General features: G+C 38.1%; 1 protein-coding gene across 1 annotated transcript in view; it reads left to right on the top strand.

The window, feature by feature from the left end:
• The window catches only part of Plppr5 (phospholipid phosphatase related 5), a 109,646-nt gene that overhangs the window by 38,396 nt on the left and 52,522 nt on the right, over positions 1–18,728 (top strand). The window contains exons 2-3 of the mRNA XM_048456953.3: positions 13,263–13,395; positions 16,180–16,430. Of these exons, the coding sequence (XP_048312910.3) occupies positions 13,263–13,395; positions 16,180–16,430 (384 nt within the window). The remainder of the gene's footprint in view (positions 1–13,262; positions 13,396–16,179; positions 16,431–18,728) is intronic.

Below are 18,728 nucleotides of genomic sequence, written 5' to 3'. Positions count from 1 at the left end.
TGTTGGATTTATTTGGAACAGTTCTGTCATTTGTCTTATAACCAAACAGGGGACACAGTTCTTGGGAGAATGAGTTTCCAATGTATAATTCAGGGGGATATAAGCAAACTATAGTACATAGGGAATGCCAGGGACTTCTTAGAGGATCTTTTTTTGTTTTGTCCTCTCTCTCCCTCCCTCCCTCCCTTCCTCCCTCCTTCCCTCCCTCCCTCCCTCCCTCCCTTCCTCCCATCCTCCCTTCCTCCCTCCCCCCCTCCCTCCCTCCAATCTTTCTTTCTTTTTTCTTTCTTTCTTTCTTTCTTTCTTTCTTTCTTTCTTTCTTTCTTTCTTTCTTCTCTCTCTCTCTCTCTCTCTCTCTCTCTCTCTTTCTTTCTTTCTTTCTTCTCCTCTCATATATTGCTTTCCAACCACAGTTTCCACTCCTTCCTCTCCTCTCTGCTCCTCCCTCTACCTCTGCTTTCTCCCAGATTCACTCCTCCTCTGTTTTCCTACAGAAAAGGGTAGGCCTCCTAGGGGTATCGACCAAACATGGCATAACAGGTTGCAATAAGAGTAGGCCCAAATCCTTACATCAGTGCTGGGTAAAACAACCCAATAGGAGGAAAAGGGTCTCAAAAGCAGGCAAAATAGCCAGAGACATCCTCTACTCTCACTGTTAGGAGTTCCACAAAAACACCAAGCTACAGAACTGTAACATATATGCAGAGAACCTAAGTCATCCCCATGCTGGCTCCCTGACTGTTGGTTAAGTCTCTGTGAGCCCCTATGAGTGTGGGTTAATTGATTCTGTGGGTCGTGTTTTGTGGTGTCCTTGACCCCTCTGGCTCCTACAATCCTTCCTTCCCTTTTGCAGAAATTAGTCTGCTAGTCTACTATTTTAGGCTCTGATTTCCAGTATAGCAGAATATCATTAGCGATCATTTCATTGATTACTTTTTTTCCTAGTCGATTTGACTCTGTCCCAGGTCTCTGAGCTATCGAATCTCTGGCTGCCAGATGTGAGCTCCCTCTCATGGTGTGGGTCTCCAGCTGCACCAGTCATTGGTTGGCCACTCACACAAGTTCTGCATTACCTTTAACTCAGCACACCTTGCAGACGATACATTGTAGATCGAAGGTTTTATGGCTGAGTTGGTGTCTGAGTCCCTCCACTGGGAGTCTTGCATGGTTATAGAAGATGGTTTGTTTAGACTCTATATCTGCCATTTCTGGAAGTCTTTGCTAGGGTCATCCTGGTAGATTCCTGGAAGTTTCCATTCCACTAGGTTTTTACCTCACCGCTGAAATGTTCTTTTAGTTCCAGTCTCTCTCATTAGTCCCTTCCTTCACTTCTGATCCCTCTTACTCTCACTGCAACCTGCCTCCAATTCACCCAAAAAATATTTCTATTTCTCCTTCCCAGGGTGAGTCACGCATTCTCCCCTTGAGCCCTTTCTGTTACTTAGCCTCTTTGAGTACATAGTATGATTATCTATTACAGATAATATCCACTTATAAGTGAGTACTTACCATGCCTGCCTTTCTGTACCTGGATTACCTCACTCAGGATGATTGTTTATTTAGTTCCATCCATTTGCCTACAAATTTCAAGATATCATTTTTCAACAGCTAAGTAATACTAAATGGTGTAAAATGTACCACATTTTCTTTATCCATTCTTTGGTTCAGGTACACCTAGGTTTTTTTCAGTTTCTAGTTATTACAAATAAAGCCACAATGAACGTAGTTGAGCAAGTGTCCTTGTGGTAAGATGGAGTATCCTACCCAACGATGGGATAGCTGGATCTTGAGGTAGATTGATTCCCAATTTTCTAAGAAACTACTATATTGATTTCACAGTGGCTGTGCAAGTTTTGCACTTCCACCAGCAATGGAGGAGTGTTTTCCTTGCTGCACAACTTTACCAGAATGAACTATCATTTGTATTTTTCACCTTAGCCATATTGACAGGTGTAAGATGGAATCTCAAAATCATTTTTATTTGCATTTCCTTGATGGCTAAGGATGTTGGAACATTTCCTTAAGTTTTTTTTTTTCGTTGTTGTTGTTTTTTTGTCATTTGAGATTCTTCCATTTAGAATTATCTGGTTAAGTCTGTACCCCACTATTTAATTAGATTATTTTTTTTGTTTATGCCTAGTATCTTGAATTCTTTATATACTTTGAATATTAACCCTCTGTCAGATGTTGAGTTGGTGAGAGTCTTTTCTCATTCTGTGGGCGAACATTTTTGTCCTATTGACAGTGTCCTTTGCCTTACAGAAAGTTTTCAGTTTCATGAAGTCCCATTTATTGATTGTTGATCTTGGTACCTGTGCTATTGGTGTTCTGTTCAGGATGTTATCTCCTCTGCTAACGTGTTCAAGGCTATTATCCACATTCTCTTCTGTCCGGTTTGGTATATCTGGTTTTATGTTGAAGTCTTTGATCCACCTGGACTTGAGTTTTGTGTAGAGTGATAGATATGGATCTATTTGCATTCTTTTACATGACAACATCCAATTAGACTAGCACCATTGAACAAAGATGATTTTCCCCATATCTATGGCTTATTTATCAAAAATTAAGTGTTCAATAGGTGTGTGGATTTATTTATGGGTCTTTGATTTGAGTCCATTGAACAATCTGTCTGCTTTTGTTTCCAATACCATGTTGTTTTTAGTACTAGAGTTTTGTTATATAGCTTAAAATTAGGGGAGTGATACCTCTGGAAGTTATTACAGTATTTAGGTTGTTGTTTGCTATCTTGTTTTGTTTTTGTGTTTCATATGAAGTTGAGTATTGTTCATTCAAGATCTGTAAGAAGTGTGCTGGAATATTAATGGGGTTTGCTTTGAATCTGTAGATAGCTTTTGGTAAGATGGCCATTTTTATTATGTTAATCTTACTGACCCACGAGTGTGGAAGATCTTTCTATCTTTTGATATCTTCCTCAATTTCTCTCTTCAAAGGCTTGAAGTTATTGTCATCCAAGTTTTTCACTGCTTGGTTAGAGTTACCCCAAGATATTTCATATTATTTGTGGATATTGTGAAGGGTGTTGTTTCTCTGATTCCTTTCTCAGTCTATTTGCTAGTTTGTCATTTGTATAGAGGATGGCTACTAATTGTTTTTCTTTCTTTCTTTCTTTCTTTCTTTCTTTCTTTCTTTCTTTCTTTCTTCCTTTCTTTCATTAAAAATGTATCCAACAACTTTCCTGAAGGTATTTATCTGTGGTAGGATTTCCCTGGTAGAATATTTGGGATTGCTTATATATGCCATAATATCATCTACAAATAGTGATACTTTGACTTCTTTCTTTCTAATTTGCATCCCCTATGCCCCTGTAGTTGTCTTATTGCTTTAGCTAGAACATCAAATACTGTATTGAACAGATATGAAAAGAATGGATAGTCTTGTCTTGTTCCTGATTTTAACTGATTTGCTTTCAGTTATTTTTCCATTTAATTTTATGCTTGCTATAAGATTATTGCAAATTGCCTTTATTATGCTTAGGTATATTCCTTATATTCCTGATCTCCCCAATAATTTTATCATCAAGTGGGTGTTATATTTTGCCAAAAGTTTTTCAGCATATAATGAGATGTGTATTTTTTCTTTCAGTTTGTTTATAAAGTAGATTACATTGACAGATTATTTATTTCCTATGTTTTCATGGGGTAGTTAGCTGCCTTAGGTTGTAACTTTACTTTTAGTTCTTTCTGTAGGGTTGGATTGTGGATAGATATTGTTTAAATTTGACTTTATCAAAAAATATCTTATTTTCTCCATATATAGTGATTGAAAGTTCTGCCAGGTAGTATTCTGGACTGGCATATGTGGTCTTTTAGAGTCTGCAGCACATCTGTTCAGGTTCTTCTGGCTTATAGAGTCTGTGTTGAGAAGTCAGGTTTAATTAGATTTACCTTTACATACTACTTGATATTTTCCCTTTGCAGCCTTTAATATTGTTTCTTTTTTCTGTATGTTTAAAATTTTGATTATTACATAATAAAGGGGATTTTCTTTTTTGTTCCAATCTAATTGTTGTTCTTTAAGCTTCTTGTACTATATAGACATATCCTCTTCTAAGTTAGGAAACTTTTTTTCTGTGATTTTGTTGAAAATATGTTTTTTGCCTTTGAATTAAGATTCTTCACCTTCTTTTACTATTATTCTTAGGTTTGGTCTTTTCATAGTTCACAGATTTCCTGGATTTTTTATGCCAGGAATTCTTCTAGATTTAACTTTTTCTTTGACCTACTTCTTATCTATTGTTTTTATCATATTTTCAATATCTGAGATTCTTCCATCTCTTGTATTCTGTTGGTGATGTTTGCATCTGTTGTTTCTGTTACTTACTTAGATATAGATTTTCTATTTCCTGTTTTCTTTTTTGCCTTTACTTCCATATTCAGGTCTTAAACTGTTTTATTTGTTTCCTTTAAATATTTGCCTTTCTTGACTTTCTTTAAGAGATTTATTTATTTCCTCCTGTAGTTTGTGTTTTTTTGGCTTTCTTTGGGGGATTTATTCATTTCCTCCAATTGTTTGTTTGTATTTTCATGGATTTCTTTAAAAGATTTATTCATTTACTTTTTAAGGACCTTTGTCATCTTCATAAAGTTGATTTTGAAGTTGTTTTCTTGTGTTCCACCATGTTGGAATGTTCATGGCTTGCTGTAGAAGGATAGCTAGGCTCTGATGATGACATATTGCCCTAACTGTTGTTGACTGTGTTCTTAAACTGGCATCAAGTCATCTGAGTTTGGGGTGATTTTAGGTCTAGTTACTGATTTCTGAATTTTTCTTTGTTGGATGGGTATGGTTTTTGATGTTTATTTTTGCTTTTCATTTGTTTTTGTTTTTGTTTTTTGTTTGCTTGTTTTGGGTCTGGTTTGGTTTTCTTTTTTCCTCCTTTGTTTCTGTTTCCTCTTTCATCTTCTGATCTTTGCAACCTGAATCTGACAGCCATTTCATCAGGGAGTGGGGGCTGGAGTACTGGCAGCTATTTGGCCTTTAGCCTAGCAGAGGGTACCTATGGAAGTTGGGGATGGGGCATAGTGATGAGAAGGAGAATAGAGATGGAGGATGATGTGAAGAGGCACCTAGAGAGTGAAGGAGGTTCCCTGGTGGCCACCTATCTGGAATTATTGCTGCTACATGGTCTCTGGTCCAGCAGGGTGTCTCTGTCCAAGTTTTCCTATCTGTTCTTCTGGCACGAGTGGTCTGTTTTCCTGGCTGGCATAGCCTGTACCTGTTCTTCAAACTGACATGGCTTGCACCTGTTCTCTCAATAGAACAGCTTATTTAACCTCAACAAGATAAATTAAAACCAAAACTAATAGCGACAAATTAACATGCAAATGATTGGCTCCCGTTTCTTTTTTGCTTAATTTTAATTTAAAATTTATTTCAATTTCTTAATGTTGAGTGGGTTCCCATGCCACGGTGTGCATGTGGAAGTCAGTGGATAACTTTGGGGAGCCAGTTCATTCTTTACCTCTTAATATGGGTTCTGTGAATCCAACTTGGGTAGCTGAGTTTGTATTATCCTTTACCTACTGAGCCATCCTGTTGAAACTTCTTCATTAATGTTATATCTTATCCTTTGTCCATGATGCTAAATGGAATCTGAGGTCTCTGGTTAAGTCAAAAATTTCTGTTTGACTTCTTATTAGTCTGAAAGAGAACGAAATATTTGACTTCCCTAAGTTTCCATGCCCTCATCTGTAAAATGGAGGAATTCTTGCTCTAATTCAATGAGGAAATGTATGGAAACTACCACAACTGAACAATGATGAATAGATCATAGCCAAGTTCTGGTAAGCAGGAACAAGGAAGCCAGGCCAAAGCCTAGTTCTAACCACTAGGTCCTGAACAAGTACTCAGCTTCTTCACTTGTAAAGAGATATGGTCATACTTCACTTCATATCTCTGATGAAGATTAATGTAACACATTTTAGTAGGGTGTAAATAATAGACTAATTGTTAAAACTTCTCAGAATAGAATCAACACAAGGTTAAACATCCACAAATTGATTTTTTTTCTCATAAGGGTATTATATTGATATGTTTTCAAATCAGTATGTCTAAGATCTTTGTAAAAAATATTTGCAGAGAATTTATTTTATTATCATCTTTTACTGTAGTAATTCCTCATAAAGACTAAAAGCATGAATTAGTGGATTCACTTTGCCATTTCATTAATACATATATGCATATATAATATATATGCATTGATTATAGAAAATATTTTGAAATTTAGAGAAGAGTCACTTTTTTTGTAATTTTATGAAATTATAAAAGTTTCCATTTCTGCCCCTCCTCCCACCACCCTCCCACTCCCCCCCCACTCCCTCTACTCCTCCCTCTCCATCCCAAAGAGCAGTCAGGGTTTCCTGCCTTGTGGGAAGTTCCAGTTCCTCCCCCCTCCCTCCAGGTCCAGGAAGGTGAGTGTCCAGACAGACTGGATCCGCAAAATCCAGTATATGCAGAGGAAATAAGTCCCAGTGCCATTGTCAATGGCTTTTCAGAAAGACTCCGGCCAGCCACATTCAGAGAATCCGGCCACATTCAGAGAATCTGGTTGGATTGCATCCTCGTTCAGTCCCAGTCCAACTGGCCTTGGTAAACTTTCATTAGATCCGTCCCCTTGTATCAGTGAGTGATGACATCCATCGAAGTCCTCATTTCCTTTTTCATTTTCTTCGTCCTTCTGCTCCTCATTTGGACCTTGGGGGGCTCAGTCCGGTGCTCCAATGTGGGTCTCCATCTGTATCGCCATCCATCGTGGGATGAAGGTTCTCTCTGATCTTGCCGTCTTTGCTCACGTTCTCTTTCCTTCTGCTTCTCGTTTGGACCTAGGGAGTTAAGTTCAGTGTTACGATGTGGGTCTCTGTCTCTATCTCCATCCATCGCCAGATGAAGATTCTATGGTGATAAGCAAAATATTCATCAGTATGGTTATGGGCCTAGGCCGTTTCAGGCACCCTCTCTTCTGTCCCGAGAACAATCTGGGGATCTCTCCTTGGACCTGTGATCCCATTTATAATCAAGTCTCCTGTAAACCCTAAGATGACTCCCTTAGTTGAAATATATTCTTCCCTGATCTCACATCCATCCTTCCTTTCTCCCCCCATCCCAGTCCACCTAGCTTTCCCCATTCCTCCCCTACTCCCTTCTCTCTAACCCTCTCCCCTTCCAACAACCATCCCACCACCCCATGCACCCGAGGTTACCTGGGACTCTTATCTATTTCCAATCTCCAGGCAGATAGCTTCATGATTTTCATCAGGTTCACCTTCTTATTTAGCTTCTCTAGGATCACGAATAATAGGCTCAAAGACCTTTAATTATGGTTAGAATCCACATATGAGTGAATACATACCATATTTCTCTTTTTGGGTCTGGCTTACCTCACTCAGTAAAGCGTTTTCTATGTCCATCCATTTTCATGCAAAATTCAAGATGTCATTGCTTTTTACTGCTGAGTAAAACTCTAATGTGTATATGTTCCACACCTTTTTTAACCATTCTTCTATTGAGGGGCACCTAGACTGTTTCCAGGTTCTGGCTATTACAAATACTGCTGCTATGAACATAGATGAACAAATGCTTTTGTGGTATGATAGGGCATCTCTTGGGTATATTCCCAAGAGTGGAATTGCTGGGTCCTGAGGGAGGTTGACTCCCAGTTTCCTGAGAAACTGCCACACTTCTTTCCACAGTGGCTGCACAAGTTTGCATTCCCACCAACAATGGATGAGTGTTCCCCTCATTCCACATCCTCTCCAGCATAGGCTATCATTGGTGTTTTTGAGTTTGGCTATTCTGACAGGTGTAAGATGATATCTCAAAGTTATTTTGATTTGCATTTCCCTGATCGCTAAGGAGGTTGAGCATGACCTTAAGTGCCTTTTGGCCATTCGGAGTTCATCTGTTGTGAATTCTCTGTTCAGTTCAGTACCCCATTTTTTAATTGGGTTAATTAGAGTTTTAGTGTCTAGTTTCTTGAGTTCTTTGTATATTTTGGAGATCAGACCTTTGTCTGATGAGGGGTTTGTGAAGATCTTCTCCCAGTCGGAAGGTAGTCTTTTGGTCTTACTGACAGTGTCCTTTGCTTTACAGAAGCTTCTCAGTTTCAGGAGGTCCCATTTATTCATTGCTCTCTTATTGTCTGAGCTCCTGGGGTTCTGCTTAGGAACTGGTCTCCTGTGCCTATATCTTGTAGACTACTTCCCACTTTCTCTTCTATCAGGTTCAAAGTGGTTGGATTAATGTTGATGTCTTTAATCCATTTCGACCTGAGTTTTGTGCATGGTGATAGATATGGATCTATTTTCATTCTTCTACAGGTTGAGATCCAGTTATGCCAGCACCATTTGTTAAAGATGCTTTCCTTCTTCCATTGTATGCCTTTAGCTCCCTTGTCAAATATCAGGTGCTCATACGTTTGTGGGTTAATACCCGGTTCTTCTATTCGATTCCATAGGTCGACTTCTCTGTTGTTATGCCAATACCAAGCTGTTTTCAATACTGTAGCTGTGTAATAGAGTTTGAAGTCAGGGATGGTAATGCCTCCAGAAGTTCCTTTATTGTATAAGGTTGTTTTGGCTATCCTGGGTTTTTTGTTTTTCCATATAAACTTGATTATTGTTCTCTCAAGGTCTGTGAAGAAGTTTGATGGAATTTTGATGGGAATTGCGTTGAATCTATAGATTGCTTTTGATAGAATTGCCATTTTTACTATGTTGATTCTCCCAATCCAAGAACAGGGCAGTTTTTTCCATTTTCTGGTATCCTCCTCAATTTCTTTCTTCAAGGACTTAAAGTTCTTGTCAAATAGGTCTTTCACTTCCTTGGTTAGAGTTACCCCAAGATATTTTATGCTATTTGTGGCTATCATGATAGGTGATGTTTCTCTGATTTCCCTCTCTGCTTCTTTATCCTTTGTGTATAGGAGGGCAACCAATTTTTTCGAGTTGATCTTGTATCCTGCCACATTACTAAAGGTGTTTATCAATTGTAGAAGTTCTTTGGTAGAGTTTTTGGGGTCGCTTATGTACACTATCATATCGTCTGCAAATAACGAAAGTTTAACTTCATCCTTTCCAATTCGAATCCCCTTAATCCCCTTATGTTGTCTTATTGCTATTGCTAGAACTTCAAGCACTATATTGAAGAGGTATGGAGAGAGTGGACAGCCTTGTCGCGTTCCTGATTTTAGTGGAAAGGCTTTGAGTTTCTCTCTGTTCAATTTGATGTTAGCTGTCGGCTTACTATATATTGCTTTCATTATATTTAGGTATGATCCTCGTATACCCAATCTCTCCAACACCTTTATCATAAAGGGGTGTTGAATTTTGTCAAATGCTTTTTCAGCATCCAATGAAATGATCATATGGTTTTTTTCTTTCAGTTTATTTATATGATGGATTACATTGATAGATTTGCGTATGTTGAACAAGCCCTGCATCTCTGGGATGAAGCCCACTTGATCATAATGGATAATTTTTCTAATGTATTCTTGGATTCGGTTTGCTGGTATTTTATTGAGTATTTTAGCCTCAATGTTCATGAGTGAGATTGGTCTGTAATTCTCTTTCTTGGTTGTGTCTTTGTGTGGTTTTGGTAGCAGGGTAACTGTAGCTTCATAAAAAGAGTTTGGCAATGATTCTTCTGTTTCTATATTGTGAAATACATTAAGGAGTATAGGTATTAGCTCTTCCTGGAAGTTCTGGTAGAATTCTGCATTGAAACCATCTGGCCCTGGGCTTTTTTTGGTGGGGAGGCTTTTGATAACAGCTTCTAATTCTTTGCGACTAATAGGTCTATTTAGATTGGTCACTTGCTCTTGATTTAACTTTGGTAAATGGTATTTATCTAAAAACCAATCCATTTCTTGTACATTTTCCAACTTTGTGGCATATAAACTCTCATAGTAAGATCTAATGATTCTCTGAATTTCCACTGTGTCTGTTGTTATGTCCCCCTTTTCATTTCTGATCTTATTAATTTGAGTGTTCTCTCTCTGCCGTTTGATTAGTTTGGCTAGGGGTTTGTCAATCTTGTTGATTTTCTCCAAGAACCAACTTTTTGTTTCGTTGATTTTTTGGATTGTTTTCTGTGTTTCTATTTTGTTGATTTCAGCCCTCAGTTTGATTATTTCCAGTCTTCTACTCCTCCTGGGAGAGTCTGCTTCTTTTTTTTCCAGAGCTTTTAGGTGTGCTGTTAAGTCTCCAATATATGCTTTCTCTGTTTTCTTTAATTGGGCACTTAGTGCTATGAACTTTCCTCTTAGAACTGCTTTCATTGTGTCCCATAGGTTTGAGTATGTTGTGTCTTTATTTTCATTAAATTCAAGGAAGACTTTAATTTCTTTCTTTATTTCTTCCTTGACCCAAGGATGATTCAGTAGCTGACTGTTCAACTTCCACGCATTTGTAGGCTTTCTGAAATTCGAATTGTTATTGAATTCTAACTTTATTCCGTGGTGATCCGACAAGACACAGGTGATTACTAATATTTTTTTGTATTTGTGTAAGTTTGCTTTGTTACCGAGTATGTAGTCAATTTTCGAGAAAGTTCCATGAGCTGCAGAGAAGAAGGTATATTCTTTCCTTTTTGGGTAGAATGTTCTATAGATATCTGTTAAGTCCATTTGATTCATTACCTCTAGCAATTCTCTTATTTCTCTGTTGAGTTTCTATTTGATTGCTCTGTCCATTGGTGAGAGAGGTGTGTTGAAGTCTCCTACTATTAGTGTGTGTGGTTTGATGACTGCCTTGAGTTCTAAAAGTTTTTCTTTTACATAAGTGGGTGCTTTTATATTAGGGGCATAGATATTCAGGATTGAGACTTTCTCCTGATTAATTGTTCCTGTTATGAGTATGAAATGTCCATCTCCATCTCTTCTGATTGATTTTAGTTTGAAGTCAATTTTGTTAGATATTAGAATGGCCACACCCGCTTGTTTCTTAGGTCCATTTGCTTGGAAAACCTTTTCCCAACCCTTTTCTCTGAGTAGATGTCTATCTCTGTGGTTGAGGTGTGTTTCTTGTAAACAGCAGGATGTTGGATCCTGTTTTCTTATCCAGTCTCTAAGTCTGTGCCTTTTTATAGGTGAGTTGAGTCCATTAATACTAAGTGATATTAATGACCAGTGGTTGTTGATTCCGTTTATTATTTGTGTGTGTGTGTGTGTGTGTGTTTGTGTAGTAGAGCTTGTGTGTTTCTCTTCTTTGAGTTGTGGTTGTGAATGGTCGCTAGATGTCTGGGTTATTGTAGGCATTGATGGCAATGTTGGATTCCTTGGGTTGCGATTTTCCTTCTATTACTTTCTGTAGGGCTGGATTTGTGGCTACGAATTGTTTAAATTCATTTTTATCCTGGAATATTTTGTTTTCTCCGTTGATAGTGAATGATAACTTGGCTGGGTATAGTAGTCTGGGTTTGCATCCATGGTCTCTTAGTTTCTGCAGTACCTCCATCCAGGATCTTCTGGCTTTCATGGTTTCCATAGAGAAGTCTGGTGTAAGCCTGATAGGTTTACCTTTATAAGTTACTTGACCTTTTTCCTTTGCAGCTCTTAATATTCTTTCTTTAATCTGGATGTTTTGTGTTTTGATTATTATATGCGAGGGGACTTTTTTTTTGATCCAGTCTATTCGGCGTTCTGTATGCTTCTTGAACCTTCATAGGAATATCGTTCTTTAGATTGGGAAAGTTTTCTTCTATAATTTTGTTAAATATATTTTCTGAGCCTTTGATCTGCAGTTCTTCTCCTTCTTCAATCCCTATTATTCTTAGATTTGGTTTTTTTTATTGTGTCCCAGATTTCCTGAATGTTTTGTGAAGAGAATTTGTTGGATTTGCCGTTTTCTTTGACCAGAGCATTTATTTTCTCTATGGTATCTTCAGAATCTGAGATTCGTTCTTCTATCTCTTGTATTCTGTTGGTTATGCTTGATTCTGTAGTCTCCGTTCGTTTACCTAGGTTTTCCATATCCAGCCGGTTCTCGTTTTGTGTTTTCTTCATTGCCTCCATTTCAGTTTTCAATTCTTGGACTGTTTCCTTTACTTGTTTGATTGTTTTTTCTTGGTTTCTCAGGGTATCATTCACGGATTTACTTATTTCTTCAAACTTTTTGTTATATTTCTCATCCATTTCTATACTCATTTCTTCAAACTTTTTGTTATACTTCTCGTCCAATTCTTTAAGGGAGTTATTCATATCCTGTTTAAGGGACTCTATTGCTTTCATAATGGCACTTTTTTCCACTTCATCTGTGTTAGAGTGTTCAAGTCCTTCTGTTGTAGGGTCGTTGGGATCTGGTGTTTCCATGTTGTTTTTCAGATTGTTGGAGGAGGTCTTGCCTTGGCATCTGCCCATCTCTTCGTTCAAATGCTCTCTATTGGAACTTCTGGTAGCGGGTCAGGTTCCCTTGTTGGGCAGGGAGTTCACTGATAGAATGCCTACCTTTCCTCAGGTAGGCTATTGAAGCACAGGCACTCCCTCTTTTCGGGATATGCCTACAGAGCAGGCCCAGTGTGCAAGGCAGCTGAGCTGGGGAAATTTTATGGCCCCAGTGGGAAGGGAGAAATATAGAAATTTGTACCTGGATGAAAGCTGGGATGGCAGGCAGGAGAGCTTAGCAGGGTGGAACCAGCACTGCAGGTTGACCTGGGAGTCTATGGGGTTGGGGAAAGTCCGAGCTCCTCCTCGTTGGGCCCCTGCCGCGGGCCTGAAGCAAACTCACCCCTCCGATGGCCCTCTGGCTGGAGGCTGGGATGGCTGGCGGGGGCGCTAGCAGGGTGGAGCCAGCAGAGCAGGGTGACCTGGGAGTCTATAGGGTCGGGGAAAGTCCGAGCTCCTCCTCGCCGGGCCCCTGCCGCGGGCCCGAAGCAAACTCACCCCTCCGATGGCCCTCTGGATGGCAGGTGGGCAAAGAGTCACTTTTTTAAAGGTGAAAATTTCACATGAGAATAACTTAGAATTCCCTTAAGGGGAACAGAGAAAAATGTAGAGCTCAATAAAAATCAATTAAAAAAAGAATTTTTGTATATATCAGGTATTATAGTCTACTTTGAATTTAAAAAATCTGTCATTTTAATGCTTTCTAAAATTGAGAGAAATGTGATTTATATGTGCTGACAAAATGAAAATTGAAGGGTCTACTTAGCGATTGTGCTTCAGTTTTACATTGAGATAGTTTCTACCTTTTAAATGAAAATAGCCTTCTGAAGTTCTAACACCCTTTAATCTTCTACTTCTTTGCAAGATAATAGTTGGAGAAACTGCCGTGTTTTGCCTACAGTTAGCCACAAGGGATTTTGAAAACCAGGAAAAAACCATCTTAACTGGAGACTGTTGCTATATAAATCCACTGGTACGCCGAACTGTCCGATTTCTTGGTATGTATCCATTGACTTACTTTAATATAATAATAAACATATATAAGGCAACTTTTAAGATGACCTAGGATGTAATTTCCACATTAAGAAATCAAGACTGTAACCCCTGAATATTATTTTTTAAAGAAAATAGCGTGTCTGCAATGAAAAAAAAATGACTTAGTGTGTGTATATAAAATTTCAAAATGTATGCATGATGAATAATAGTAATCCTGAGTGGTAACATGGCCCAAGAAAAACATCATATTTAATAAGCTGTTCTCCTTGTTCTAATTCTGAGCTGGTTTTCATGCAAACTGAGTTATAGTGACATTTTTGTTAGAAAACAAGAGACACTGATACTTTGGTGTTCACCATGAAAATGTCAACACTTAACAAAATGGCAAATTACTAAGCATCCTTGTAATTCAGTAGAAATTTAGACAAACCAGTTTCATTGGACAGCCTAGTTTACTGTAAATTATCACTTCCTGGTGTGTTAGATTAAAATGGCCACCACTGTGTGTATTTAAAAGCATGCAAGATGAATTTTTATGAACACTGAGAGATTCACCAAGAAGCCTGCGACTTTTCAGTGTATGTCTCACGTTATGGGGCTCAAGAGAGAGCTTTGGAGACAGAAACCACCACACTGTTCTGTAGCTGCTACATGAGAGACGAGGCATAGAAGAATCAGGGCCATGGGCCTTTAGCCTCCAGAGCTGCCCATGGCCCTGATTCTTCTAGGTATCTCCAAAGCCCCCAGTTATCTTTTAAAGGAATATTATATAAAATAGATAAATATTTTATAATAAATATTATGTAAAATGATATAAAATACTCATATACAGTTTTTAAGATTATGTATATACCTCAAAATTTTTTCTTTGTGTAAGTAATGTGCTCTTAACTCACTTTTCTTTGGAAGCGTTCCATTTAATAATAAAATAAGTAATAATCAATGACTTCTGTGGCATCTGCAAAACTAAAAGTACTTGAAATCAATACTTTCCTAAGAACTATCAAAGCAAATCGGTTATGTCGTTGAAGAAACGTTCTCGGCATTGGCCTGCATTTCTGAAGAACATGTACGACAATGTAAAGTGTGCCTATTACTCGACATGGTTCTCACTGATTAGATATGTTTTCTTTTCTTTCGTTCCTTTATGGTGACCTGAAGTTTCAAATTTGTTGTAAGAAAAGGAAAGCCTGTCACTAAAGCCACACTGCATAAAGAGATTGCACTTTGCATAGGGACTCCGTGCCTTCTCTCAAAAAGGTGGTTGTGTCTATGAGATCCCACTTCAAAAATGATCTGTGTCATCCACAGCAATATTGGCTTTGGACCTGAAACACTGACATTTTGGTTTGAAGACATATTCGGGAACTTTTCAAGTATCAAGAGACATTTCTATATTCTTCCCAAATATTTCTATTTTAAACAAGGGACCTATTAACACTAGATAAAAAGATCAGTTTAGCTAAAAAAAAAAATGAGTACATCTTAGCCTACATTTCAAAGGAGTACAGATATGGATGGATGCCAGTGCTTAGCTCTGAGGTTTTTGAAGGACAGCTTATGTACGCTAGCATCTTATTGGCCTCAGTCTGCTACCCTCTCTGCCTCCCCTGAGTTTCTGCCTTTCACAGCCTTTCCTTGGTGTGATTCATGGCAACTGCTAAGAATCAGGAAAGGAATTCGTGCTGTTTTCTTTTGAAACTTAAAATAGAAAAATCAATGTTTCTATCACCTTGACATTTGGATACTCAAGTTTTGTTATGTGTATATTTTTGTGCATAAAGAAATCTTACATAATATTTTGAAGATTAAAAAATCCCATGGATCCAATACTGAAAAAATATTTAATCCTTTGCAGTTTTCATGATGACTTCCCAATACAACAGCCAGTCGTGAGGGAAGTCTCAGAAAAACAAACAGTTCCAAAGTGTACAACTAAGAAGAAAAAACATTTATCTATATAAATAAAATTAATATGGTTTTTCAATAGGCCAATTCTTTGGGAAATATTATTTTCTGTAAGTTTAAAAGTCCTTGGAGATGAAGAAATGGCTCAGAAGTTAAAAGTACAGCCTGCTTCTACCATGACTTGGGTTTTATTCCCAAAGCCCACATCCAGTGACTCTCAATCACCCGTAACTCCAGCTCCAGGAGATGTGAAATGCTCTCCACGGGAACCTGCACAAATGTGGTACACAGATATACACTCAGATGAACACACACATGTCATATAAAATAAATAAGCCTTGAAAATAATCAAAATAAAATAAAAATTCTCATGAGTTTTATTACCTCAAATTAGAAACCAGTGCATTTCTTCACATCGTAACCGTATCTTTGATGGTTATGTTTTTTGCATATCATTTTTGTTGATGACAAGATTTGTTATAAACAAAACGTTGCTTTATGTTAGTGTGATAAAAAATGTCAAAAAAAAGGAAAAAATAGAAATTGCTAACATCAGTAAAACACTATCCACTGCACCCTCTTAGGGGATCTGTCTCTTTGTTTCCAAACCTACATCACCCAAACATAGTCTCAGAATATAATATCTTCCTTTATCTTATGTCTCACAAACCTACCATGCATGAAAATGTAACCAGTGGAAGGCAGCTCAATATGTTAAATAATTTAACACCCCCAATAACTCCAGAAAGTCAAGGAATAAACTAGAGATATGTAAAATGAAAAGAACTGAGCACTTGCTTGTATGGAATGTGTTATAGTTTCAATTTTTTTATTAAACAAGAAGAAAGCTAATGTCGTTTGCTTTCTTTCTTCTCCAGGAATTTACACGTTTGGGCTGTTTGCTACAGATATCTTTGTAAATGCTGGACAAGTGGTCACAGGCAACCTGGCTCCACACTTTCTGGCCTTGTGTAAGCCCAATTACACAGCTCTTGGGTGTCAACAGTACACACAGTTCATCAGTGGAGAGGAAGCATGCACAGGGAACCCAGATCTCATCATGCGAGCAAGGAAAACCTTCCCATCCAAAGAAGCTGCCCTCAGTGTCTATGCTGCCATGTATCTGACGGTAAGGAGTGATCAATAATGCCTAGTCCTTGGAATGTCTTTTCCCTTTCCCAAGTGTGAAATTTTTTCCTGCACTGTAATGAGAGTTGAATAGAGAAAACTAGTATTCAATTTATTCTTAACAATTGCGGGTTGTACTGTGAACAACGTTAACACAGCTGATTCTCTTGAGGTCATGTGTGGGTAGCTGATTACATAAAAAAAATATGTTGCGATTGGAATTTCTGTTTGTAAATATATTTGCCTTTGTATTTAATAAGAGTTAACGGAAACAAATTTGTTCTGTAGCACTCCCCACTAGGTTCTAATAGCATAGTTTAGAGAACTGTCTGGGCTCCTGGCTGCCTACTCAAGCTCTCAGATTGCCTGGCGCTGGGGACGAAAGAACTCTTATTTTAGAATGCTCTTCTGTTATTGGTAATTACATCATCATAAAGTCTCAATCAGTGTTCTGATATTTCCTCACAGAACTAACCAAAATATCTTTAGAAATTACATTTTCCTTTTATTCTTGAATATTTGCCATCATTTTGGTGATAGGAGCCAGGCTCTGAGTATAAGCATCCCAAGACCTTGAAGTGGGACTGAGCAGTCACAGTGTTACTGCCAGCAGGGAAGGGGAAAAGGGCAGCCTTGGCAGGGAGCACTTGACCCCATCGTGCAGGCCATCAGCTTTCTCAACTTCACCAGTAGGCTGGAGTTGTGGGCTTTAACTCCAAACTTGTTTTCTGTGGGCTTTGTCCATAAAACGTGGTGAGAAGCACAGAGAAGGTAGATAGATGTCTTTGGGGCCTCTTCTTCTCAGTAGTTCCCAGATCTATTCCTTTCTGGTCTCACCTTATCAAGAAAAGGTTTGTAAAATAATAAAAAAAATAAGAATCCAGCCCCAACTGAAACCAAATTCAATTATTTCTAGTGACTTGGAAAAACTCAGGATTATTTTTATACGCCAGAAGCTCTTGGGTGGTGGGAGTGTTTCTAATGCAATCACATCAGGCTGCCCCTGAAAGCAGGGAGAGTCTCAAGTGTTAAGTAATGATATGTCTCTCTAAGACTGAAAATAAAGATTACTAAGTAGCACCAATGTTCATAGCATTTCCAATGCAAGAGAAATCTAGAGGTCACAGAGTACAGACTCGAAGAGATTTGAATTGCTGTTGTTCATTTTGTAAAGGTAGGGTTTTTTCTTGTTTCCAGATGGGTCTAGAATTGACTATGCAGCCTAAGCTGGCCTCAAACTTCTGGTAATGAGTTCACTTTAGCTTCTTAAGTGTTTGGACTGAGACTTTTGAAAGCTTCTAAGCCATGATAATTGTACCCCTTACTGTCCGGAAGTGAAGCTTATCCTATTGTTTTGCCTCCACTTCCTGCAATCTGCTGTAAAATGTTTGTCACGATTTCCTTCTTGCCTTTTCACTCTGTCCCCCCCAAATCTGAATGTTCCTCTAATTCTTTTGTGTCCTTAGTCTATCAGCTTTGCATTCTCCTATACAGGAAAAGTACCTCTTGCCACTGAATGAAATGTGTGAATACGCATATTCTTTCCTATTCATCCCATTGCGTGACTACAGGCTCCTCCTGTTGGAATATGCAGTACTCAGTCACACGGGGAAGATTTGAAATGAGTGAATCAGAAGGCATTTGGCAATTGTTCATCTATGCCTTCAGCTAAATCTGATGTTGAATTTTTATATTTGTGTAGAGACTCTAAATATATCTGCACATGAATATGTGATCAAACAAATGGTGGAAGGGAAATTGCATGGTGCTTTCTGAAGCCAGATATGGTACCCTCTTTTAGCACCAATAGAAGTTAGATTTTGCTGTGTATCCAGTCTTTGTCCATGGTGATGAATATGCACTAGAATAAAATGCTTAGCCTTTTAGTATCCTAAATAGTCCTTCAAAAACATTGCTATGGGACAGCACATCAGCCTCTTGTGTGCTCAAGGAATCTTCACGTTTTATCTTAGCTCTATTCTGCTGAATACCTGCAAGCCTTTCTTCTGGAAACTGATGCCTTGTACTCTGCACTGTTCTATTCATAAAAAAGACTAATAATGTATTAATAATAATTAATTATAATGACCTTAGCAAACATCTCTTGAGCACTTACTGTGGTTCAGGCTTCACCTTTACTCATTTATTACTAAACTAATTTTTAATGTTAATACATATCAACATCTTTTAATAATTATTTATATTTAATAATCTATTATGTGCAATAGTTTTTAAAAACGTGTGCAACACTTTGTAGCTGTATGCACTCATTCTACCCATTTATAATCAGAGATACCAA

This window comes from Myodes glareolus, chromosome 17, assembly GCF_982192425.1.
Source record: "Myodes glareolus chromosome 17, mMyoGla1.1, whole genome shotgun sequence".
Lineage (NCBI taxonomy): Eukaryota > Metazoa > Chordata > Mammalia > Rodentia > Cricetidae > Myodes > Myodes glareolus.
Note: the sequence above shows the minus strand (reverse complement) of the source record. Positions and strands in the feature narration are given on the sequence as shown.